The 27,755-nt window shown below is 40.3% G+C and overlaps 1 protein-coding gene across 1 annotated transcript in view; it reads left to right on the top strand.

Annotated features, from left to right (window-relative positions):
• FMN2 (formin 2) overlaps window positions 1–27,755 on the top strand; it is a 356,666-nt gene that overhangs the window by 215,700 nt on the left and 113,211 nt on the right. The window contains exon 8 of the mRNA XM_027530594.1: window positions 669–730. Coding sequence (XP_027386395.1) covers window positions 669–730 — 62 coding nt within the window. The remainder of the gene's footprint in view (window positions 1–668; window positions 731–27,755) is intronic.

The raw sequence follows: 27,755 nt of genomic DNA, 5'->3' as shown, positions 1-27,755 counted from the left end.
TCCCCTTCCCCACACAGTTCCAGTTGAGGGTGCGCTATACACAATGCATGTTTCTTGAAGATCTCATCCAAAGAAATGAACTTTCTCCATCGTCCACACCTACTGCCTCGCTTGAACGGACGCCTTTGCCAATTTCAAAACTATAGTCAAAGAATTATCCTTTGATTTTTACAATTTATAGGGTTGTAACAGGAAATGCACCTGTTTCCATATTGTCTATCAATTTAGTGATTAGATATAACCTTTGCCAAATGTCTTTAGATAAATTGGCAGATATGTGCATTTATTGGCATAAAACCAGCATGTGGCAGTAACATGAGTGAGTTGCCTATTTTTCTGGTATTAAGCAGATTTTTCAAATTTATTCAGGTGAGTCATGAAAGAGACAGACGGTGGGTTTCTCTCTGGCCCTGGGGGCCTATTCTTGGGATTTTGTGTTTGTGGAGAGTGTGAAAGCTATGACACTTGACACCTGCCATATTGAAATTCCCAGCTCAGCTCAGTCTTTGTCGATGAGGGGAGCAGCTGCAGTGAAGGCAGAGCATCACCTGCTGCCTGCAGGTCGTGAAGTCTGCTCTGTGGACGGTCACTGTTGTTTCAGGTGGTCAGACACTTTTCACAGCTGGTTTATGGCAATTTATACTTTCTGTTTTGTCTTTTTCACACAGCTGTGGTGAACTTGGACAATTCTGTGGTTGACCTGGAGACCCTTCAAGCTCTCTATGAGAATGTGAGTAACAGGAGGTTTTCTGTGTGAGAATGTGACACACGCACAGTTCTTGTCAATGTCCACCTCTGGCCTCATTGCCTCCATGTCGTCTGAGGAAGTTTGATACGGGGGCACTGAATTTACATAAGTCTGGATTTGTTAAAATGTATACTTTCTAGAAATATTTTGAATGAATGCATGGTCTCACAGTTTTAAAAATTGTGATTCAAAGCATGTTGTATGTGCTGTCTTTCAGATTCCTTCTTTTGAAATATAATCAATGCTTAGGCAGAGGGTAATTTGAGAGGAACATTGTGTGATGTGCTAATGCATTTACTCTTGATATGAAAACCCTCAGTAGCTGCTATTATTGCCCTATTTTACAGATGAGGAAACTTGGCAGAGAGAGTCTACACCACCTGCCCAAGTCACACATGCTGTGTTGTGGTGAGGTGGGATGTGGTTTCATTCTGTCTCTGTTTCTCTGTCTGCCACAGTTTTCTTCACTGAGCGTCAGGACATGGTATCTTTCTCCTGGTACCACTTTCTCTTAGAAAGGTGGCCGGAAACCGGCATGAGGAGAACGGACCAGGGCACGTGCCCTGGGGAAGTGCAGTCTTGGGGGACGGAGAGGGTGGCGGGTGCTGTGTGAAATGACTTTTGCTGGGGCTTGGCATTAAATAACATTGATTCATGTAGTAAGAAAGCGATTCTCTTCAATGTGCTTGATTGAATCTAGGAAAGTCTCAGTGTGGCCATGTTTTCTTCCTTGGTTTCTGTTCTTGCCTGTGGTCTGCCTGGTATTTAAGCCTCTGTGATTAAGTGGGGCCTGATTTGGTTTGTCCTGGGCTTTGCTGACCCTCTTCCTCAACCGCTCCCTTGAGGACAGTGTGTTCCACCTGGGTGTCTGTCCTTAGATTCGGTACTTTTAAAGCACATGTCCACGTGATGTCCCTGTGAGGCCAGGACCTTCATGGGCAGGTATTTCTCATGAAGCATCACCCAGTCCATGGGTGAAATACACAGCTCTGGCGAACGCAGTGCTGGCACCTGGTGCCCATTGTGGGCACAGGTGTGTGACTCATTAATGAACTGGAGAGGAAGGCATGAGTGTTTTGTTGCTTGGTGGTCACTACATGATGGAAAACTTGGAAAAAATGGAACTGTTTAGCGGTATACAGAGCTTTCATTTCCCTCATCCTTCCTGCCAACCCTCTGTCGACCAAGAACCGGGTGGAAGAAACAAGGAAACACCAGGGAGAACAATGTCTTCAGCAGGTTGTAACCATGTCAGATTTCACTGGTGTATGTGTAACTGTACCTTGTGCACATATTCCATGCACTTATGTACATGTCTTTCTGCAGATACATAGTGTATATGTCTGTACATTATATGAAGACATGAATGTTTTGTTTTAAGCTGTGCAGAAACATATACAGAAAAAAACAGAACATTGGGGACAACTGTATTTATAAGGAGAGTTTACTTTGCAGTGATTTAGAGTATTTTCTTTGGGAGATTTTAGCCTTTAAAGTAACTTCACAAAATAGAAATTTCTGACTGTGGACAAACCAGATAGCTACCCAGAATTTCTAACCACCATACTCCATGAAAGGAGAACCAGAACCAACTGGAACTGGTTACAATTGTGGTTTTCTTTATATTGTTGATGTCATTAAATCTGATGGTTCAGACTTTCACTGTGTCAGGAAAACAATCATTTTGTGGTAGATACTGGTTTAGGTGGGAATATTCTGGATTGTTTCGATCACTATCTTCAGTAGAGGAACTTAAAGCACCCGTTATGAATAAGAGATGCCTTGTGGCTTCAGCAATACATGAACCATGAACTTCCAGATGTTTAAGCTGGTTTTAGAAAAGGCAGAGGAACCAGAGATCAAATTGCCAACATCTGCTGGATCATGGAAAAAGCAAGAGAGTTCCAGAAAAAACATTGATTTTTTCTTTATTGACTATGCCTTTGACTGTGTGGATCACAATAAACTGAAAAATTCTGAAACAGATGGGAATACCAGACCACCTGACCTGCCTCTTGCAAAACCTATATGCAGGTCAGGAAGCAACAGTTAGAAAGGGACATGGGACAACAGACTGGTTCCAAATAGGAAAAGGAGTACGTCAAGGCTGTGTATTGTCATCCTGCTTATTTAACTTACATGCAGACTACATCATGAGACACGTTGGGCTGGATGAAGCCCAAGCTGGAATCAAGATTGCCAAAAGAAATATCAATAACCTCAGATATGCAGATGACACCACCCTTATGGCAGAAAGTGAAGAGGAACTCAAAAGCCTCTTGATGAAAGTGAAAGAGGAGAGTGAAAAAGTTGGCTTAAAGCTCAACATTCAGAAAATGAAGATCATGGCATCTGGTCCCATCACTTCATGGGAAATAGACGGGGAAACAGTGGAAACAGTGTCAGACTTTATTTTTCTGGGCTCCAAAATCACTGCAGGTGGTGACTGCAGCCATGAAATTAAAAGACGTTTGCTCCTTGGAAGGAAAGTTATGACCAACCTAGATACCATATTCAAAAGCAGAGACATTACTTTGCCAACAAAGGTCCATCTAGTCAAGGCTATGGCTTGAGCATTTGGAAGTTCTCAGTTCACGTACTGTTGAAGCTCGCTTGAAGAATTTTGAGTATTACTTTGTTAGCGTGTGAGACAAGTGCAATTGTGTGGTAGTTTGAGCATTCTTTGGCATTGCCTTTCTTTGGGATTGGAATGAAAACTGACCTTTTTCAGGCCTATGGCCACTGCTGAGTTCTCCATATTTGCTGGCATATTGAGTGCAGCACTTTCAAAGCATCATCTTTAAGGATTTGAAATAGCTCAACTGGAATGCCATCACCTCCACTAGCTTTGTTCATAGTGATTCTTCCTAAGGCCCACTTGACTTCGTATTCCAGGATGTCTGGCTCTAGGTGAGTGATCACACCATGATGGTTATCTGGGTCATTGAGATCTTTTTTGTGTAGTTCATCTGTGTATTCTTGCCACCTCTTCTTAATATCTTCTGCTTCTGTTAGGTCCATACCATTTCTGTCCTTTATTGTGCTCATCTTTGCATGAAATGTTCCCTTGGTATCTTTAATTTTCTTGAAGAGATCTCTAGTCTTCCCCATTCCATTGTTTTCCTCTATTTCTTTGCATTGATCACTGACGAAGGCTTTCTTATCTCTCCTTGCTAGTCTTTGGAACTCTGCATTCAGATGGGTATATCTTTCCTTTTGTCCTTTGCCTTTAGCTTCCCTTCTTTCCTCAGCTATTTGTAAGGCCTCCTCAGACAACCATTTTGCCTTTTTGCATTTCTTTTTCTTGGGGATGGTCTTGATCCCTGCCTCCTGTATGATGTCATGAACCTCTGTCCAGAGTTCTTCAGGCAGTCTGTCAGATCTAATCCCTTGAATCTATTTGTCACTTCCACTGTATAATTATAAGGGATTTGATTTAGGTCATTCCTGAATGGTCTAGTGGTTTTCCCTACTTTCTTCAATTTAAGTGAATTTTGCAATAAGCAGTTCATGATCTGAGCCACAATCAGCTCCAGTTCTTGCTTTTGCTGACTGTTTAGAGCTTCTTCATCTTTAGCTGCAAAGAATATAATCAGTCTGATTTCGGTATTGACCATCTTGTGATGTCCATGTGTAGTGTTGTCTCTTATATTGTTGGAAGAGGGTGTTTGCTATAACCAGTGCATTCTCTTGGCAAAACTCTTTCAGCCTTTGCCGTGCTTTATTTCATACTCCAAGGCCAAAGTTGCGTGTTACTCCAGGTTCTTTTGACTTCCTACTTTTGCATTCCATTCCCCTATGATGAAAAGGACATCTTTTTTGAATATATATATAAAATCATGAGTGAACTGTGCTGGTAGGCTTGGTTTTATGACCTCTTGGATTTTCTGTTATATGGTTTTCAAATCCTTTTTGCCTCTTCACACTGATAGATACTCACCATGAGTAAGGATCCATGTTGAACATCGATTCATGCCCTTTACTTTGTTGATAATGAGACTGCATGTGCATGATAATGAGTGGCTCTTTCTGGGAGGGTGTGGATAGCTTACTGTAACCTGATCTGCACAAAAAGTGGTGAGGAACAGAATGGCTGAAACTTTGAAAAGGGTAAATGAAAAATGTAAATTTGTTACATATGTTTAGAATGCTGGTCATTAAGGTCAGACTTCTGAGACCTGTTGGCATGTGATGGTCTTCGGTTTTGTAGGGATATGGGCTGAGGTCATGTCTAGTTTTCTGGGTGTCAGACAGCAGTCGTGGATGAAGGCTTCCCAGTTAGGTGATGAATGTACTTTTAGCAAAGCAAGAAACTCCCCCTAACTCAACAGAAACTGAGCTCCATATTCCCTAGTGGTGAAAAACGCACTTGTTCAAAATCTTCATTTCAGTTTTTTAAGTTCCTAAGAGAGCTGTGATCATTTAAAAATCAGGGTATCTGAGTTTTAGAATAGTGGTAATTTAATGCGTATTATGCACCAGACACCACTCTAAGCATCTTACCTGTGTTACTTCATTTAATCCTCCAAGTGGCTTACATCCAGCTTAGAAGGAAGAAGCACTATTATTAGAAACGAGGAAACTGACCCAGAGAGGTAGTCAGCTCATTACTGGGTGTGACCCTGGTCCCTGATCACCATGCTCTGAAGCACAGAATTTCCTGAGTCTTGAAGAGCACTGGACAGGGTCCTGTGGGAGGAGGTAAGACACACGGTGTGGTGGCAGGAACTAGGGGTGAAAAGGGAGAATGTGGCCCAGGTTTCAGCACCAGAAGCTCATGGTTGACCCCAGTGATTTATTGATGCTCCTTCAGCTTCCATTTCCCCATTTCTAAATAGGGTGTCTAATAATTCATAAAAACATCAATTTTTGTCACTGTCAAATGGACATAAAGAGAATTTTCTGGACTATTCAGTACTATTATGCTTTTCTTTTAAATAAAAATAAGCATGAGCATAGAACTTAAAATAACTAAGATTGTCAAACGACAGTGACTACGTCTAAGACTGGTAGCATCAAAGATAGCAAAAGTCGTACACCATGGATCTTAAAACTGGACCTTTCCTCAAGGGTCTGAAGATTTTGCTGAATGAAGGACAATAAATATCTGTGTATTTATAGGCAACATGAATTCATTTTGGAAATACTTTTTTAAAAAATTGTCATATTTAGAAAGACACCACTTTATTTACAATCTTCATTTTAACATTTGTATTTTATTTCTTAAAACAGTTTCGGAGATACACTGAAGTTGCAGGTACACTATGAAGGACTATTCTTTTTTCTGTATCAGTTGCAAATAAATTGTCAACATTATGCCTGATTGTACCTGAATACTTTAGGGTGTATTTCCTACAATGTAGCAGACACTTAATCATAATACAACCAGCAATATTATGAAATTGACAGTGATATATTGCTATCATCTAATCCTCAGATCCCATTGTTTTGATGGTTGTTCCAATAACATCCCTTATGACATCCTTTCTGTCTTTCTTTCCTTGGGCACATGCCTCTTTTTGATTTATATTATCATGTGTACATATGTCTTATCTTTCAATTTAACTGTAAATACCTTCAGTTCAGTTCAGTCGCTATGTCATGTCCAACTCTTTGCGACCCCAGGGACCACAGCACTCCAGGTCTCCCTGTCCTTCACCAACTCCCACAGTCTACCCAAACTCATGTCCATTGAGTTGGTGATGCCATCCAACCATCTTATCCTCTGTTATCCCCTTCTCCTCCTGCCTTAAACTTTCCCAGCATCACGGTCTTTTCCAATGAGTCAGCTCTTCGCATCAGGTGACCAAAGTATTGGAGTTTCAGCTTCAACATCAGTCCTTCCAATAAACACTCAAGACTGATCTCCTTTAGGATGGACTGGTTGGATCTCCTTGGAGTCCAAGGGACTCTCAACAGTCTTCTCCAACACCACAGTTCAAAAGCATCAATTCTTCAGAGCTCAGCTTTCTTTATAATTCAACTCTCACATCCATACATGACTACTGAAAAAAACATAGCTTTGACTAGACGGACCTTTGTTGCCAAAGTAATGTCTCTGCTTTTTAATTATTTTAATAATTAAAATAACATATTTTAATATGTTGGTCATGACTTTCCTTCCAAGGAACAAGCATCTTTTAATTTCATGGCTACAGTCACCATCTGCAGTGATTTTGGAGCCCCCAAAAATAAAGTCAGCCACTGTTTCCACTGTTTCCCCATAAATTTCTTACTAGTAGGATTTTCATATCCCATGCTTAGCACAATAGTTTATGTATAATATAATAATTACTAGTTAATTAAAGAATGATCTGAGAGTTGTACTATGTTTTGCTCTTGGTGTGGTTTTATCAATGAAAGAGATGAAAATGGTGAATGTCACTATTTCAAATACTGTACTTTTTGGAAAGATCAGTGTAAAAAGTAATGTTGCTTTCTTAAATATAATTTCAGAAATATGTATTCAAAGATTCAGAACTGATAACTACCTGAATAGAAGTTAATCATTACTATCCCAGAAATAGTTCATCAGATTTTTGTGTGGTTTTTCCCAAACAGTATTTTAAATTTAGTGAGTGGCATTTTGTCATAGGCAGGCTCAGTGTGTTTGTCTCCTTGTTAATGCAAGTTCAGAGGCTTTTGCCTCAGAAGCTGTTGGAGCTGCTGGAGGAAGTTTTCCCTTTCCCCAGGTCGCCTTGACCTTTGAATGCCCAGTGGATTGACTGGGTGTGTGAACTTTCTCGTCCCAGTTCATTGATCCCAAGGTGAACTGAAGACTTGGACCCAGTTGTAGTTTATGTATTTTGTGCGCAATGCAGAACACAATTCTCCGTGTTTTTTAGTTGTTAAAGCCTCTGTGTTTACCTGTGACTCACAGAAATGAGGTGGCAGCCATGTGACCACGCGTCTGTGTGGACCTCTGGGGCCCTTCCCTTGTCCCTCCCCCTCCAGCCTTTACAGCTGGAGCGGAGCTGCATTAAATAGGCTGAAGTTGTGTTTCTGCCTGAGATGAGGTGACTTTCCTGAACCAACCCTCCTCTCCTGCCCTTACACACAAGGCACAACAGAGGGTGTGGTTCCAGCCAGTGAAACCAGTATGTGTGCCAGTGCCCAGGGGATGGGCTCCAGCTGCTCTTCTCATTCATCGTGTATTATAAGGGCAGCACCCCAACCCAGTGGACTGCAGCGGACATTTCATGTCTCCTCTGCGCTACTGAAGGTGTGGGGAGAGTGAGTGGACAGGCTAGGCAAGGCCAGCTCAGTGACACGTCCTGGCCCTTTGCAGTGTGCCTCCCCCATCCCCACCTTTCCTGGAGCATGCCCAGCCCATCGCAGCTGTATCACCACCACTTCCTCTTTATCTAAAAATTCCTGTACTCAGCCGTAAAAAAGAACAGATAGTACACAAATTATATACTTTTGAAAATACTACTGTGGTGCAGTTGAAATAAACCCAGGCTTTCAGAAATTTATCTGTTATAAAATGTCAAAGAAAGTGTCTATTATATAATTATAAATTAATACTGTTAGTCTTTACCTATTACAAAATAAATGAACACATAGCTTTTAAAGTGTCTTTTTCCAGTTATATTTCTTTTTACTAAGAATTGTTATGTGAAAATGTCATCTTAACGATGTCCAGCATCAGAGTGGAATGAGATGATCTCTGTTTCTTTCCCCTTCGATATATAATCAGTAAAACATCCATAACTCAAAAAAGATGCCTCTGCTCAGCACATCAGGTCTCTGGACAGTTCCTTGGATCTGTGCATCTGAAGGCAGGTGGGCAGGACACGTAAAGAAAGCGGAGCCTGAGACAGTGAAGGTGGTGCCTGTGACCCTGGACTGGCTGCGGGCTCAGCCCGCATCCCCAGGGAGCCTGGCAGCACTGGTCAGGCAGCCTGTATAGGACTCCAGCCTCCTGGCCACTGAAACGCCTGGGCCATGGAAACTGGGTATCAGGGACTCCAACCACATGCCTCCTCACCCCCTAGGATTGTGCCTGTGGACCCCACACCCTGGACACACAGGAGGCCCTGGACGTGTAGAAGTGACCCACGTCCCAGTAACACCAGCAGCAGTAACCCAGTCACCTGCAACACCCGCAGAGGCCATGCAGGTGGAGACACACAAGTGTATGCCACAGCTCCACCTACTGGAAGCAGAAGAAAGCGCTCTAATTACCGACCTTTTAAAATGTTAACTCCTGGGTTCAGGATGGGGAACACGTATATACCCCTGGCAGATTCGTGTTGATATATGGCAAAACCAATACAATATTGTAAAGTTAAAAAATAAAATTAAAAAAAATGTTATCTCCTAGTTAGCTCAGCTGGTAAAGAATCAATATAGTGAAAATGAGTATACTACCCAAAGCAATCTATAGATTCAATGCAATCCCTATCAAGCTACCAACGATATTTTTCACAGAGCTAGAATAAATAATTTTACAATTTCTATGGAAATACAAAAAACCTCGAATAGCCAAAGCAATCTTGAAAAAGAAGAATGGAACTGGAGGAATCAACCTGCCTGACTTCAGGTTCTACTACAAAACCACAGTCATCAAGACAGTATGGTACTGGCACAAAGACAGAAATGTAGATCAATGGAACAACATAGAAAGCCCATAGATAAATCTGCGCACCTATGGACACGTTATCTTTGACAAAGGAGGCAAGAATATACAGTGGAGAAAAGACAATCTCTTTAACAAGTGGTGCTGGGAAAACTGGTCAACCACTTGTAAAAGAATGAACTAGAACACTTTCTAACACCATACACAAAAATAAACTCAAAATGGATTAAAGATCTAAACATAAGACCAGAAACTATAAAAATCTTAGAGGAGATCATAGGCAAAACACTCTCCAACATACATCACAGGAGGATCCTCTATGACCCACCTCCCAGAATATTGGCAATAAAAGCAAAAATAAACAAGTGGAATCTAATTAAAATTAAAAGCTTCTGCACAACAAAGGAAACTATAAGCAAGGTGAAAAGGCAGCCTTCAGAATGGGAGAAAATAATAGCAAATGAAGCAACTGACAAACAACTAATCTCAAAAATATACAAGCAACTCCTACACCTCAATTCCAGAAAAATAAACGACCCAAACAAAAAATGGGCCAAAGACCTAAATAGACATTTCTCCAAAGAAGACATACAGATGGCTAACAAACACATGAAAAGATGCTCAAAGTCAGTCATGATCAGAGAAATGCAAATCAAAACCACAATGAGGTACCATTTCACGCCAGTCAGAATGGCTGCTATCCAAAAGTCTACAAGCAATAAATGCTGGAGAGCATGTGGAGAAAAGGGAACCCTCTTACGCTGTTGGTGGGAATGCAAACTAGTACAGCCACTATGGAGAACAGTGTGGAGATTCCTTAAAAAACTGGAAATAGAACTGCCATACCACCCAGAAATCCCACTACTGGGCATACACGCTGAAGAAACTAGAATTGAAAGAGACACGTGTACCCCAATGTTCATTGCAACACTGTTTATAATAGCCAGGACATGGAAGCAACCTAGATGTCCATCAGCAGATGAATGGATAAGAAAGCTGTGGTACATACACACAATGGAGTATTACTCAGGCATTAAAAAGAATACATTTGAATCAGTTCTAATGAGGTGGATGAAACTGGAGCCTATTATACAGAGTGAAGTAAGCCAGAAAGAAAAACACCAACACAGTATACTAATGCATATATATGGAATTTAGAAAGATGGTAACGACAACCCTGTATGCGAGACAGCAAAAGAGACATAGATGTATAGAACAGTCTTTTGGACTCTGTGGGAGAGGGAGGGCGGGATGCTTTAGGAGAATGGCATTAAAACATGTATCAGATCAGATCAGATCAGTTGCTAAGTTGTGTCCGACTCTTTGCAACCCCTTGAATCGCAGCACGCCAGGCCTCCCTGTCCATCACCAACTCCCGGAGTTCACCCAGACTCACGTCCATCAAGTCAGTGATGCCATCCAGCCATCTCATCCTCTGTCGTCCCCTTCTCCTCCTGCCCCCAATCCCTCCCAGCATCAGAGTCTTTTCCAATGAGTCAACTCTTCGCATGAGGTAGCCAAAGTACTGGAGTTTCAGCTTTAGCATCATTCCTTCCAAAGAAACCCCAGGGCTGATCTCCTTCAGAATGGACTGGTTGGATCTCCTTGGGAGATCCAAGGGACTCTCAAGAGTCTTCTCCAACACCACAGTTCAAAAGCATCAATTCTTCGGAGTTCAGCCTTCTTCACAGTCCAACTCTCACATCCATACATGACCACAGGAAAAACCATAGCCTTGACTAGACGAACCTTTGTTAGCAAAGTAATGTCTCTGCTTTTGAATATGCTATCTAGGTTGGTCATAACTTTCCTTCCAAGGAGTAAGCGTCTTTTAATTTCATGGCTGCATTTACCATCTGCAGTAATTTTGGAGCCCAGAAAAATAAAGTCTGACACTGTTTCCACTGTTTCTCCATCTATTTCCCATGAAGTGGTGGGACCGGATGCCATGATCTTCGTTTTCTGAATGTTGAGCTTTAAGCCAACTTTTTCACTCTCCTCTTTCACCTTCATCAAGAGGCTTTTGAGTTCCTCTTCACTTTCTGCCATAAGGGTGGTGTCATCTGCATATCTGAGGTTATTGATATTTCTTTTGGCAATCTTGATTCCAGCTTGTGTTTCTTCCAGTCCAGCGTTTCTCATGATGTACTCTGCATAGAAGTTAAATAAACAGGGTGACAATATACAGCCTTGACGAACTCCTTTTCCTATTTGGAACCAGTCGGTTGTTCCATGTCCAGTTCTAACTGTTGCTTCCTGACCTGTGTACAAATTTCTCAAGAGGCAGATCAGGGGGTCTGGTATTTCCATCTCTTTCAGAATTTTCCACAGTTTATCATGATCCACACAGTCAAAGGCTTTGGCATAGTCAATAAAGCAGAAATAGATGTTTTTCTGGAACTGTCTTGCTTTTTCCATGATCCAGCGGATGTTGGCAATTTGATCTCTGGTTCCTCTGCTTTTTCTAAAACCAGCTTGAACATCAGGAAGTTCACGGTTCACATATTGCTGAAGCCTGGCTTGGAGAATTTTGAGCATTACTTTACTAGCGTGTGAGATGAGTGCAATTGTGCGGTAGTTTGAGCATTCTTTGGCATTGCCTTTCTTTGGGATTGGAATGAAAACTGACCTTTTCCAGTCCTGTGGCCACTGCTGAGTTTTCCAAATTTGCTGGCATAGTGAGTGCAGCACTTTGACAGCATCATCTTTCAGGATTTGGAATAGCTCAACTGGAATTCCATCACCTCCACTAGCTTTGTTCATAGTGATGCTTTCTAAGGCCCACTTGACTTCACATTCCAGGATGTCTGGCTCTAGGTGAGTGATCACACCGTCGTGTGACCTGTGATTATCTGGGTCATGAAGATCTTTTTTGTACAGTTCTTCTGTGTATAATATCATTAAAAAACGAATCGCTGGTCCAGGTTCGATGCAGGATACAGGAAGCTTGGGGCTGGTGCACTGGGATGACCCAGAGGGGTGGTGTGGGGATGGAGGTGGGAGGGGGGTTCAGGATGGGGAACACATGTACACTCGTGGCAGGTGCATGTTGATGTATGGCCAAACCAATACAATATTGTAAAGTAAAAAAAAAAAAAATTAAAATAATTATATTAAAAAAAAAAAGGAATCTGCCTGTGATGCAGGAGACCCTGGTTCAATTCCTCGGTCAGGAAGATCCCCTGAAGAAGAGATAGGCTACCCACTCCAGTATTCTTGGGCTTCCCTGGTGGCTCAGCTGGTAAAGAATCCACCCGCAATGCGGCAGTTCTGGGTTTGATCCCTGGGTTGGGAAGATCCCCAGGAGAAGGGAAAGGCTGCCACTCCAGTATTCTGGCCTGGAGAATTCCATGGACTATATAGTCCATGGGGTCGCAAAGAGTCAGACACGACTAAGTGACTTTCCCTTCCCTTAAATGTTAGAATCAAGTTAAAAAAAGCTTTACCTGAAGAAGAAAGGTGTTGCCTACTTCACATGTGCCTGCAGAGGAACAGCTCATCCAGCACCATGAAACCAAGGTAACATTGTGTTTCAAAAAGGAAACAACAGTCCTCCAGGAAAAAAACTTAAGGAGTATTGTCCAAGTGAAAAATAATTCAAAATGGCCATTGTGAAGAAGCACAGGAAAACTCAAAGGCATTACAATGAGATCAGGAATAATATTATTGTACAGAAGGAATTCTTTACCAAAGAGGCTGAAACTCTAAAAAAAGCCAACAAACAAATTCTGGAGCTGAAGAACTCAATTAACAAGATGAAAAATTCATTAGAAAGTACTGGAAACAGAGCAGACCATGTGGAAGAAATAGTGAGCTTGAAGATATAAATCTAGAAATGATTCAGATAGAAGAGAACAGAGAATTAAGATCTTTAAAAAGGGATGACCCAGAGGGATGGTATGGGGAGGGAGGAGGGTTCAGGATGGGGAACACATGTATACCTGTGGCGGATTCATTTTGATATATGGCAAAACCAATACAATATTGTAAAGTTAAAAAATAAAATTAAATTAAAAAAATAAAGAAAAAAATTATATAACAACAACAAAAAAAGATCTTTAAAAAGTAAGGAAATCCTACAGGAATTCTCTGATTCTTTTATAAGGGACAACAGAGTGATGGGTACCCAGAAGGGGAAGAGAGGGAGAAGGGAGTAGAGCGATTATCTAAAGAAATAATAGCTGAGAACTTCCCAGACAGGGGAAGGATATGGATATGCAAGTCCATGAGGCTAAGAGAACTCCTAGTTACCTCAACACAAAAAGACCTTCTGCAATACATATTATGTTAAAACTGTTAGAAGTCAATGACAAAGAATTTTAAAGGCAGCAAGAAAAACAAAAAGGAACCCTACAAAGGAACTCCCATTGGGCCATCATCAGATTTCTCAGTAGAAACCCTGCAGGCCAGGCAAGAGCAGAATGACTTTCTTAAAGTACTGAATGATAAAAAATGTCAGCCAGAAATACTCTCTCCAGCAAAGTCCTTCAGGAGAATGAAGATTTCCCAGGGTAATGTGTACAATTGTAAATACCATATGAATGAGGGCATTTTAAATAGGAATTTCAGGAGAGGGAGAAGAGAAGCCACATGGATATTTCAGGGATGATTTCCTGCCTGAGGTATGAGCAAGCCTGATGTGTTCAAGGACTAGTAGGGAGGCCCAAAGGAAATGGTGTGAGGGAGGGGAATATAGCTGGAGGTGATGCAGAGTACATCATGAGAAATGCTGGGCTGGAGGAAGCACAAGCTGAAATCATGATTGCTGGGGAAAATATCAATAACCTCAGATATGCAGATGACACCACCCTTATGGCAGAAAGTGAAGAGGAACTAAAAAGCTTGATGAAAGTGAAAGTGGAGAGTGAAAAAGTTGGCTTAAAGCTCAATGTTCAGAAAACTAAGATCATGGCATCCAGTCCCATCACTTCATGGCAAATAGATGGGGAAACAGTGGAAACAGTGGCTGACTTTACTTTGGGGGGCTCCAAAATCACTGCAGATGGTGATTGTAGCCATGAAATGAAAAGACACTTACTCCTTGGAAGGAAAGTTATGACCAACCTGTCTATTAAAAAGCAGAAACATTACTTTGTCAACAAAGGTCCATCTAGTCAACGCTATGGTTTTTCTAGCGGTCATGTATGAATGTGAGAGTTGGAGTATAAAGAAAGCTGAGCGCCGAAGAATTGATGCTTTTGAATTGTGGTTGTTGGAGAAGACTCTCGAGAGTCCCTTGGACTGCAAGGAGATCCAACCAGTCCGTCCAAAAAGAGATCAGTCCTGAATGTTCATTGGAAGGACTGAGGTTGAAGCTGAAACTCCAATACTTAGGCCACCTGATGCGAAGAGCTGAGTCATTTGAAAAGATCCTGATGCTGGGAAAGATTGAAGGCAGGAAGAGAAAGGGACAACAGAGGATGAGATGGTTGGATGGCATCACTGACTCAATGGACATGAGTTTGGATGGACTCCGTGAGTTGGTGATGGACAGGGAGGCCTGGCATGCTGTGGTCCCTGGGGTCGCAGAGTCAGACACGACTGAGCGACTGAACTGAACTGATCAGAGATGTGGTGAAGTACAGCTCCTCGAAGATGCTGAAGCACTGGGGGCCATTGTCATGGAACAGGATGCCAAGGCAGATGCCAGGGAGTATTAGGTGAGCCCTGGCTGGCACAGGTGCCAAGTGCCAAGTGCTCAATCACTTGAGCAGGGGGGAAAGAACAGACCAACCCCTGCGCGCCAGATCAGGAAGAGCACCTTTCAGCCGGCTGTGTGCCTCCAGCGCCCTCTACTGGCAGAGCTTAACAGTGTGTTCACATGGCAAAAGGCAAGATGCTGAAAGGCCTGTCCACTATGTGAAGAATGGGGTCAGTAGGGTAAACTGAGGGCTGAGAGTCAATAACTGGCATGGACAGTAGGCGGGGGTTGAGACTTGGGAGGTTTGTTCTTATTTTGCGTGTGAGTCCCATTTCACTTGTGACTCCGTAAGACTCAAGTCTTGCTCATATGAAGGTGCCTCTGGAAGGAAAAATTTATCTGTGCACTTGGATCTGGCTTGGCGTCTCCTTGGAAATCTTTCAAACTTTATTGTGTGATATAACTGTAAATATTCATTTCAGGTCTGAAACAGTGTTGGAAAGATATCTGAATAGAGTCTTAAATTTGCCATAATGTTTAATAATGGTATTTTTAATTTTTTATTTATTTTTAACTGAAGGATGATTGCTTTACAGAATTTTGTGGTTTTCTGTCAAACCTCAACATGAATCAGCCATAGGTATACATATATCCTCTCCCTTTTGAATCTCCCTCCCCATCCCACCCCTCTAGGTTGATACAGAGCTCCTGTTTGAGTTTTCTGAGCCATACATCAATTTCCCACTGGCTATCCATTTTATGTATGGCAATATAAGTTATTCTCTCCATACATCTCACCCTCTCCTCCCCTCTCCCCCTGTCCATAAGTCTGTTCTCTATGCCTATTTCTCCATTGCTGCTGCTGCTGCTGCTAAGTCGCTTCAGTCGTGTCCGACTCTGTGCAACCCCATAGACAGCAGCCCACCAGGCTCCCTCATCCCTGGGATTCTCCAGGCAAGAACACTGGAGTGGGTTGCCATTTCCTTCTCCAATGCATGAAAGTGAAAAGTGAAAGTGAAGTCACTCAATCATGTCCAACTCTTAGCAACCCCATGGACTACAGACTACCAGGCTCCTCCATCCATGGGATTTTCCAGGCAAGAGTACTGGAGTGGGGTGCCATTGCCTTCTCTGCTATTTCTCCATTGCTGCCCTGCAAATAAATTCTTCAGTACCATTTTTCTAGATTCTGTATATATGCATTAGTATATGATATTTATCTTTCTCTTTATGACTTACTTCACTCTGTATAATAGTCTGTAGGTTCATCCACTTCATTAGAACTGACTCAAATATGTTCCTTTTTATGGCTGAGTAATATTCCATTATGTATATGTACCTCAGCTTCTTTATCCATTCATCTGTTGATGACATCTAGGCTGCTTCCATGTTCTAGCTGTTGTAAATAAATAGTTCTGCAATGAATTGGATACACATGTCTTTTTCAATTTTGGTTTCCTCAGGGTATATGCCTAGGAGTGGGATTGCTGGATCATATGGTGGTTTTAATCCTAGTTTTTTAAGAAATCTCCGTACCATCTCCTGTAGTGGCTGTATGTATTTACATTCCCTCCAACAGTGTAAGAGCATTCCCTTTTCTCCACACCCTCTCCAGCATTTATTGTTTGTAGACTTTTTTGATGATGGCCATTCTGACTGGTATGAGATGATATCTCATTGTAGTTTTCATTTGCATTTCTCTAATAATGAGCAATGTTGAGCATCTTTTCATGTGTTTATTAGCCATCTGTATGTCTTCTTTGGAGAAACATCTATTTAGGTCTTTTCCTCACTTTTTGATTGGGTTGTTTGTTTTTCTGGTATTGAGTTGTATGAACTGCTTGTATATTTTGGAAATTAATTCTTTGTCAGTTGTTTCATTTGCTATTATTTTCTCCCATTCTGAGAGTTGTCATTTCAACTTGCTTATAGTTTCCTTTGCTGTGCAAAAGCTTCTAAGTTTAATCAGGTCGCACTTATTTACTTTTGTTTTGAATTTCCATTACTCTAAGAGGTGGGTCATAGAGGATCTTGCTTTGATTTATGTCATTGAGTGTTCTGTCTCTGTTTTCCTCTGAGAGTTTTATAGTTTCTGGCCTTACATTAGGTCTTTAATCCATTTTGAGTTTATCTCTCTGTATGGTGTTAGGAAGTGTTCTAATTTCATTCTTTTACATGTAGCTGTCCAGTTTTCCCAGCACCATTTATGGAAGAGGCTGTCTTGGCCCCTTTGTATATTCTTGCCTCCTTTGTATCTTGTTCCATTGGTCTATATTTCTGTTTTTGTGTCACTACCATACTGTCTTGATGATTGTAGCTTTGTAGTGTAATCTGAAGTCAGGAAGGTTGATTCCTCCAGCTCCATTCTTCTCTATCAAGACTGTTTTGGGCATTTGGAGGTCTTTTGTGTTTCCATATGAATTGTGAAACTTTTGGTTCTAGTTCTGTGAAAAATGCCATTGGTAATTTGATAGGGATCACGTTGAATCTGTAGATTGTTTGGCAGTATAGTCATTTTTACAATATTGATTCTTCCTACCCAGAAACATGGAATATCTCTCTGTTTATGTCATCTTTGATTTCTTTCATCAGTGTCTTGTAATTTTCTGTGTACACTTCTTTTGTCTCCTTAGATACATTTGTTCCTAGATATTTAATTCTTTTTGTTGCAATGGTGAATGGGATTGATTGCTTAATTTCTCTTTCTGATTCTTCATTGTTAGTATATAGAAATGTAAGTTATTTCTGTGTATTGATATTGTATCCTGTGAATTTGATAAATTAACTGATTAGCTCTAGTAATTTTCTGATAGTATCTTTAGGGTTTTTTATGTATAGTATCATGTCACCTGCAAACAGTGAGAGCATAACTTCTTTTCTGATCTGGATTGCTTTTATTTCATTTTCTTCTCTGATTACTCTAGCTAGGACTTCCAGAACTATGTTGAATAATAGTGGTGAAAGTGGACACCCTTGTCTTGTTCCTGATCTTAGGAGGAATGCTTTCAATTTTTCACCATTGAGAATAATGTTTGCTGTAGGCTTATCATGTATGACCTTTACTATGTTGAGGTATGTTCCTTCTATGCCCATTTTTGAAGAATTTTAATCATAAATGGGTACTGAATTTTGTCAAAGGCTTTTTCTGCATCTGTTGAGATGATCATATGGTTTTTATCTTTCAATTTGTTAACATGGTATATCACATTGACTGATTTGCATATATTGAAGAATTCATGCATCCCTGGTATAAACCCAACTGGATCGTGGTGTATGAGCTTTTTAATGTATTGTTGAATTCTGTTTGCTAAAAGTTTGTTGAGGATTTTTGCATCTCTTTGTTCATCAATGATATTGACCTGTAGTTTTCTTTTTTTGTGTTGCCTTTATCTGGTTTTGGTATTAGGGTGATGGTGGCCTCATAGAATGAGTTTGGAAGTTTTCCTTCCTCAGCAATTTTTTGAAGGAGTTTTAGAAGGACAGGCATTAGCTCTTCTCTAAATGTTTGATAGAATTCTCCTGTAAAGCCATCTGGTCCTGGGCTTTTGATTTTTGGGAAGATTTTTTATCACAACTTCAATTTCAATGCTTGTATTTGGGTTGTTCATAATTTCTATTTCTTCCTGGTTCAGTCTTGGAAGATTGAACTTTTCTAAGCATCTGTCCATTTCTTCCAGGTTAGCAATTTTATTGCCATATAGTTGTTCGTAATAGTCCTTTATAATCCTTTGTATTTCTGCATTGTTTGTAGTAATCTCTCGCTTATCATTTCTAATTTTGTTGATTTGATTTTCACTCTTGTTTTCTGGATGAGTCTGGCTAAAGATTTGTCAATTTTGTTTATCTTCTCAAAAAAAAAAAAAACAGCTTTTAGTTTTATTAATCTTTACTATTTTTTCTTTCATTTCTTTTTCATTTATTTCTGCTTGGATCTTTATGATTTCTTTCCTGATGCTAATTTTTGAGATTTTGTTCTTCTTTTCCAGTTATTTCAGGTGTAGAGTTAGGTTGTCTATTCGATGCTTTTCTTATTTCTTGAGGTAGGATTGTATTGCTATAAACTTTCCTCTTAGAACTGCTTTTGCTGCATCCCATAGGTTCTGAGTTGTCATGTTTTCATCATCATTTGTTTTGAGAAATTTTTTTATTTCCCTTTTGATTTCTTTAGTAACCTGTTGGTTATATAGAAATGTTGTTTAATCTCCACGTGTTTTGTTTTTTAGTTTTTTTTTCTTGTAATTGATATCTAGTCTCATAGCATTGTGGTCAGAAAAGATGCTTTATACAATTTCAATATTCTTAAATTTACTGAAGTTTGGTTTGTTACCCAAGATGTGGTCTGTCCTGGAGAATGTATCGTATGCACTTGAGAAGAAAGTGTATCCTTCTACATTTGGATGGAATGTCCTGAAGATATCAGTGAGATCCATCTCATCTAATGTATCATTTAAGACTTGTTTCCTTATTAATTTTCAGTTTTGATGATCTGTCCATTGGTGTGAGTGGGGTTGTTGAAGTTACCTACTATTATTGTGTTACTGTCAATTTTTCCTTTTATGTCTGTTAGTGTTTGTCTTATGTATTGAGCTGCTCCTACATTGGGTGCATAGATAGTTACGGTTGTCATATCTTCCTCTTGGACTGATCCCTTGATCATTATGTAGTGTCCTTCCTTATGTCTTGTAATATTCTTTATATTAAGGTCTGTTTTGTCTGATATAAGGATTGTTACTCCAGCTTTCTTTTGCTTTCCACTTGCAGGAATATATTTTTCTATCCTCTCACTTTTAGTATATATGTGTCTTTAGGCCTGAAGTGGGTTTCTTCAAACAGAATATATGGGTCTTGTTTTTGTATCCATTCAGCCAGTCTGTGTCTTTTGGTTAGAGCATTTAATCCATTTACATTTCAAGTAATTATTGATATGTATGTTCCTCTTGCCATTTTCTTAATTGTTTGGGGTTTGATTTTGTATATCTGTTTCTTCTTTTATATTTCTTGACTATATAAGTCCGTTTAACATTTGTTGTAAAGCTGGTTTGGTGGTACTGAATTTTCTTAACTTTTGCTTGTCTGAAAAGCTTTTGATTTCTCCATCAATTTTGACTGAGATACTTTCTGGGTACAGTAATCTTGGTTGTAGATTTTTCCCTTTAAATATATCCTGCCATTCCCTTCTGGCCTACACAGTTTCTGCTGAAAGATCAGCTGTTGAGCATATGGGGTTTCCCTTGTATGTTACTTGTTGCTTCTCCCTTGCTGCTTTTAATTTTCTTCTTTTGTATTTAGTCTTTGTTAGTTTGATTAGTATGTGTCTTGGCGTGTTTCTCCTTGGACTTATCCTGTATGGGACTCTTTGTGCCTCTTGGACTTGACTGACTATTTCCTTTTCCATGCTGAGGAAATTTTCAGCTGTATTATCTTCAAAAAATTTCTCATGCCCTTTCTTTTTCTCTTATTCTTCTGAGACCCCTATAATTCAAACATTGGTATGTTTGATATGGTCCCAGTGGTCTCTGAGACTGTCCTCAGCTCTTTTCATTCTTTTTACTTTATTCTGCTCTTCAGAGGTTATTTTCACCATTTTATCTTCCAGCTCACTGATTCTTTCTTCTGCTTCAGATATTCTGCTATTGATTCTTTCTAGAGTATTTTTAATTTCAGTAATTGTGTTGTTTGTCTCTGTAGGTTTATTCTTTAATTCTTCTAGGTCTCTGTTAACTGAGTCTTGCATTTTCTCCATTTTGTTTTCAAGGTTTTTGATCATCTTTACTATCATTATTCTGAATTCTTTTTCAGGTAGTTTGCCTATTTTCTCTTCATTTATTTGCACTTGTGTTTCTAGTTTGTTCCTTCATTTGTGTAGTATTTCTCTGCCTTTTCGTTATTTTTTTTTTAACTTATTGTGTTTGAAGTCTCCTTTTTCCAGGCTTCAAGGTTGAATTCTTTCATCCTTTGGTTTCTGCCCTCCTAAGGTTGATCCAGTGGTTTCTGCAAGCTTTGTATAGGGTGAGATTTGTGCTGAGTAATTTTTTTCCTCTGATGGGCAAGGCTGAGTGAGGTGGTAATCCTGTCTGCTGATGATTGGGTTTGTATTTTTGTTTTGTCTGTTGTTTGGATGAGGCATTCTGCACAGGGTTCTACTGGTAGTTGGGTGTTGCTGGGTCTTGTATTCAAGTAGTTTCCTTTGTGGACGTTCTTGCTATTTGATACTCCCTAGGGTTAGTTCTCCGGTTGTCTAGGGTCTTAGATTCAGTGCTCCCACTGCAGAGGCTCAGGGCTTGATCTTGGGTTTTGCATGGTTCTATATATTCTTTACCACTGGTCATACATTCCTGTCCACTCTCAGCTGGTATTCTGCATACACTTCTGTGTCTGAAGGTGTATTCCTGATGTATCCATGGAGAGAGATGTATTCCACGTCCACCTCCTCCTCCACGATCTTGTTCTCCCTCTTAGGCAATAATGGTATTTTGAACTGCTATTTAAGTTTTATCTAGTAGAAAATAGACTAATGTTTAAACTCAATTTTTCCTAGTAGATGTATGATAAATGATCTTTTAATTAGTGATTTATTTTTTCCTTTTCATTTTTATTGAAATATAATTGGCATACATTGTTATATTTGTTTCAGGGGTACAAGGAACACTTGCCTTTCCACTCCTTGTCCTTGAGAGCAATACCCATAGCCAGCCTGAATCCTTTGCTGTAAATCCATGTTTGCATTTTGCCAGATGCTTCCAGATCGTTGGCATGTTTTGCAGCAGCTGTGTGTGACCTCTGTGGAACAGACCGATGCTCTTGTTATGCAGCCTTGTTGAGAACGTAATCTTTGTTTTCCCCTGATGGCATATGTTTGGCAGGGGGCTTTCTCTTCTAGTTGTCTGTGAATTTTGGGCAGTCTCCAGATCTAAACACAACATAATTTCAAAAACCACAGCCTTGAGGGCCCAATACTTGTTTCCTGAGGAATTAAATCCTAGCAAATCCAGAGATTCTAAATACAGTATATCCTATTGATTTTTTTTAAATCAAAAATCTTTACAGTTAACTTTGGGTTATTGACTGCCATTGAGTTCTGAGAGTAAAATCTCTTCAGAAACTATGCAGTATTTATGGATGCTTGAATATATATATTAATTCTAATTCTTAGTACATACTCTTCATATGGCCCAGTGAGAAGTGGTGGACAGAGGTTAGGAGGATGGAAGAGAAGTTGAGGTAGAAAGATTTTTTTTCAGTGAATCAAATATTTAACATAAAGTCAGAAATGTGCCTGTAAAAATGTCCTTGTATAATTTTTTTTTCAGAGAATGGTTCAGTTTTCTTTATGTCATATTCAAGAGGCAGAAATAATCTTAAATAGTAAGACAAAAGCAAACCTTGGAAGTAAGTCCTATTAGAAGTTTAGTCCAAGAAAAGATATTAAAAAGAAAAGGGAAAAAAATCCACATCCTTTTGTAATTAAACAACTAATCCAATTAGAAGGAGGGAAAAAAGCCGGCAAAGTAGAAAGAATTAGAGGTTTAAATTTACACTTTTCAAGATTGGATTTCATAGGCAGGCTTCATAGTTGGAGTGATCTTTACTTAGTGTCCTGGTGGACAGACTGTAAACCTCAGTATGGAAAGGATCCAGCACACAGCAGAGGACAGAGCATCCTCAAAGGTGTGCACTGCGGTACCTTAGGAAAAATGAGCTAGACTGACTGTTCCCATCACTTCCTAGAGGTCTTTGCTGTTTTAGGAAACATTCAATCATTAGTTTCTTCAAATAAGTGTAATAGGATTACTGATGTTCTCCACAGTTCAGTTCAGTCGCTCAGTCTTGTCCGACTTTTTGTGACCCCATGAATTGCTGCACGCCAGGCCTCCCTGTCCATCATCAACTTGTGGAGTTCACTCAAACTCATGTCCATCAAATCGGTGATGCCATCCAGTCATCTCATCCTCTGTCATCCCTTTCTCCTCCTGTCCCCAATCCCTCCCAGCATCAGAATCTTTTCCAATGAGTCAACTCTTCACATGAGGTGACCAAAGTACTAGAGTTTCAGCTTTAGCATCAGTCCCTCCAACGAACATGAAGGACTGATCTCCTTTAGAATGGACTGGTTGGCTCTCCTTGCAGTCCAAGGGACTCTCAAGAGTCTTCTCCAACACCACAGTTCAAAATGGATAAGAAAGCTGTGGTACATATACACAATGGAGTATTACTCAGCCATTAAAAAGAATACATTTGAAACAGTTCTAATGAGATGGATGAAACTGGAACCTAATATACAGAGTGAAGTAAGCCAGAAAGAAAAACACCAATACAGTATACTAACACATATATATGGAATTTAGAAAGATGATAACAATAATCCGGTGTACAAGACAGCAAAAGAGACACTGATGTATAGATCAGTCTTACGGACTCTGTGGGAGAGGGAGAGGGTGGGGAGATTTGGGAGAATGGCATTGAAACATGTATAATATCATGTATGAAACGAGTCGTCAGTCCAGGTTCGATGCATGATACCGGATGCTTGGGGCTGGTGCACTGGGATGACCCAAAGGGAGGGTATGGGGAGGGAGGAGGGAGGAGGGTTCAGAATGGGGAACACAGGTATACCTGTGGCGGATTCATTTCGATGTTTGGCAAAACTAATACAACATTGTAAAGTTTAAAAATAAAAAAAAAAAGGCATTGATTCTTTGGCGCTCAGCTTTCTTCACAGTCCAACTCTCACATCCATACATGACCACTGGAAAAACCATAGCCTTGACTAGATGGATCTTTGTTGGCAAAGTAATGTCTCTGCTTTTGAATATGCTATCTAGGTTGGTCATAACTTTCCTTCCAAGGAGTAAGCATCTTTTAATTTCATGGCTGCAGTCACCATCTGCAGTAATTTTGGAGCCCAAAAAAATAAAGTCTGACACTGTTTCCACTGTTTCCCCATCTATTTCCCATGAAGTGATGGGACCAGATGCCATGATCTTAGTTTTCTGAATGTTCTCCACAGTTTTTGTTAAATTGCTCAGTCCAACTCTTTGTGACCCCATGAACTTCAGCATGCCAGGCTTCCCTATACTTTACCATCTCCCGGAGCTTGCTCAAACTCATGTCCATTGAGTCAGTGATGCCATCCAGCCATCTCATCTTCTGTCATCCCCTTCTACTCCTGCCTTCAATCTTTCCCAGCATCAGGGTCTTATCTAATGAGTTGGCTCTTTGCATCAAGTAGCCAAAGTATTGGAGCTTCAGCATCAGTCCTTCCAATGAATATTCAGGGTTGATTACCTTTAGGATTGACTGGTTTGATCTCCTTGCAGTCCAAGGGACTCTCAAGAGTTTTGTCTAACCCCACAGTTCAAAAGCATCAATTCTTCAGCCCTCAGCCTTCTTTATGGTCCAACTCTCTCATCCATACAAAGCCTTAGTTTTGACTAGACAGGCCTTTGTTGACAAAGTAGTCTCTGCCTCCTAATATGCCATCTAGGCCCACCATAGCCTTCCTTCCAAGGAGCAAATGTCTTTTAATTTCATGACTGTAGTCACCACCTGCAGTGATATTGGAGCCCAAGAAAATAAAGTTCCCCACAGAGCTGTTTGAAAACTGTACTCTTGCATTTCATCGCATTTTGGGTTGGTTCCTGGAATCCGTGTTCCTCATTTTCAGGTATGAACGTGCTTAAGGTGAGTGTCAGAATAAAAAAGAAAGCCTATTGATCTCTGATCACTTAACATATCGATGCTGTGGACTTAGTAAAATCCAGACATTATGTTTCTTTCTACTCCATCTGAGACATAACATCACCTGCCACGTAATGAAGGTAGCAACTGAGGTTTTGATAACTGTGCTCCTTTTAGATAAATGGCTTCCAGGGAATTCCTGGAAAATGAAAGTTAGAATGATAACTTGGCTTCACTGGAAATGAATGACAGGGGAATGTTCACATACTTTTTACCTGATTTTAATTTGAGATTCTAATTTGATTGGTAAAATCCAAGGGTAGGCATGTTGGTGAATAGCTCTCCCAGCTGTCTGCCCTCCAGCCACTTGGTTTCTGCTTCTCAGAACCTCCTTGTCCACCCCCAGAACTCCATTGACAGGCTGCTTTCAGATGGAAGCTTCTGCCTAGCATCTCCTCCTCAGAAGCATTTCTTATCCCCTCCTTCCTCCTCATTCATTTTTCCAGGTCAAAGACCCTCCTATTATAAACTCAGAGCAACCTCACCCTTAGAGCACTTAGCCTGGATGTTCCACACACAGCCCCAGCATTTACTGTCATCTCCTCCAACATCATGTAAGTTCCATGTCTGCTTCTTTTCTTTAGTAGCATATTCCCACTGGGAACCCACTAAGCATCCCAAAGAAATATTTACCAAAAAAAATGCATTTACTTATAGTAAACATAACACTAGCTTTGACACATTCTCTTAAATAGAATGTTTTTAAAAACATCAAGCTTTTGATCATTACTTAAGTGATGACATATTTTAAGGAGAAAGAGGAACTGTGATCAGATGTTCCACCAAGTTAATCTGAGGATCAGCTTTTACTTTGACATATGAAATAAAGAATTTTGAGCATTACTTTACTAGCGTGTGAGATGAGTACAATTGTGCGGTAGTTTGAGCATTCTTTGGCATTGCCTTTCTTTGGATTGGAATGAAAACTGACCTTTTCCAGTCCTGTGGCCACTGCTGAGTTTTCCAAATTTGCTGACATATTGAGTGCAGCACTTTCACAGCATCATCTTTCAGGATTTGAAATAGCTCAACTGGAATGCCATCACCTCCAGTAGCTTTGTTCGTAGTGATGCTTTCTAGGGCCCACTTGACTTCACATTCCAGAATGGCTGGCTCTAGGTGAGTGATCACATCATCGTCATTATCTGGATTCTGAAGATCTTTTTTGTACAGTTCTTCTGTGTATTCTTGCCACCTCTTCTTAATATCTTCTGCTTCTGTTAGGTCCATACCATTTCTGTCCTTAATCGAGCCCATCTTTGCATGAAATGTTCCCTTGGTATCTCTAATTTTCTTGAAGAGATCTCTAGTCTTTCCCATTCTGTTGTTTTCCTCTATGTCTTTGCATTGATCACTGAGGAAGTCTTTCTTATCTCTCCTTGCTATTCTTTGGAACTCTGCATTCAAGTGCTTGTATCTTTCCTTTTCTCCTTTGCTTTTCACTTCTTTTCTTTTCACAGCTTTTTGTAAGGCCTCCCCAGACAGTCATTTTGCTTTTTTGCATTTCTTTTTCTTGGGGATGGTCTTGATCCCTATCTCCTGTACAGTGTCATGAACCTCCGTCCATAGTTCATCAGGGACTCTATCTATCAGATCTAGTCCCTTAAATCTATTTCTCCTTTCCACTGTATAATCATAAGGGATTTGATTTAGGTCATACCTGAATGGCCTAGTGGTTTTCCCTACTTTCTTCAATTTCAGTCTGAATTTGGCAATAAGGAGTTCATGATCTGAGCCACAGTCAGCTCCTGGTCTTGTTTTGGTTGACTGTATAGAGCTTCTCCATTTTTGGCTGCAAAGAATATAATCAGTCTGATTTCTGTATTGACCATCTGGTGATGTACATGTGTAGAATCTTCTCTTGTGTTGTTGGAAGGAGGTGTTTGCTATGACCAGTGCATTTTCTTGGAAAAACTCTATTAATCTTTGTTCTGCTTCATTCCGTATTCCAAGGCCAAATTTGCCTGTTACTCCAGGTGTTCCTTGACTTCCTACTTTTGCATTCCAGTCCCCTATAATGAAAAGGACATCTTTTTTGGGTGTTTGTTCTAAAAGGTCTTGTAGATCTTCATAGAACCATTCAACTTCAGCTTCTTCAGCATTACTGGTTGGGGCATAGACTTGGATTACTGTGATATTGAATGCTTTGCCTTGGAAACAAACAGAGATCATTCTGTCATTTTTGAGATTGCATCCAAGTACTGCATTTCAAACTCTTTTGTTGACCATGATGGCTATTCCATTTCTTCTGAGGGATTCCTGCCCACAGTAGTAGATATAATGGTCATCGGAGTTAAATTCACTCATTCCAGTCCATTTTAGTTTGCTGATTCCTAGAATGTCGATGTTCACTCTTGCCATCTCTTGTTTGACTGCTTCCTATTTGCCTTGATTCATGGACCTGACATTCCATACTCAAAATTCTCCAAGCCAGGCTTCAGCAATACAGGAACCATGAACTTCCAGATGTTCAAGCTGGTTTTAGAAAAGGCAAAGGAACCAGAGACCAAATTGCCAGCATCTGCTGGATCATCGAAAAAGCAAGAGAGTTCCAGAAAAACATCTATTTCTGCTTTATTGACTGTGCCAAAGCCTTTGGCTGTGTGGATCACTAAAAACTGTGGAAAATTCTGAAAGAGATGGGAATACCAGACCACCTGACCTGCCTCTTGAGAAATTTGTATGCAGGTCAGGAAGCAACAGTTAGAACTGGACATGGAACAACAGACTGGTTCCAAATAGGAAAAGGAGTACGTCAAGGCTGTATATTGTCACCCTGCTTATTTAACTTCTATGCAGAGTACATCATGAGAAACGCTGGGCTGGAAGAAGCACAAGCTGGAATCAAGATTGCTGGGAGAAATACCAATAACCTCATATGCAGATGACACCACCCTTATGGCAGAAAGTGAAGAGGAACTAAAAAGCCTCTTGATGAAAGTGAAAGAGGAGAGTGAAAAAGTTGACTTAAAACTCAACATTCAGAAAACAAAGATCATGGCATCTGGTCCCATCACTTCATGGGAAATAGATGGGGAAACAGTGGA

The sequence above is a fragment of the Bos indicus x Bos taurus genome, chromosome 28, assembly GCF_003369695.1.
Source record: "Bos indicus x Bos taurus breed Angus x Brahman F1 hybrid chromosome 28, Bos_hybrid_MaternalHap_v2.0, whole genome shotgun sequence".
Classification (NCBI taxonomy): Eukaryota; Metazoa; Chordata; class Mammalia; order Artiodactyla; family Bovidae; genus Bos; species Bos indicus x Bos taurus.
This window is presented reverse-complemented; position numbering and strand designations above follow the sequence as displayed.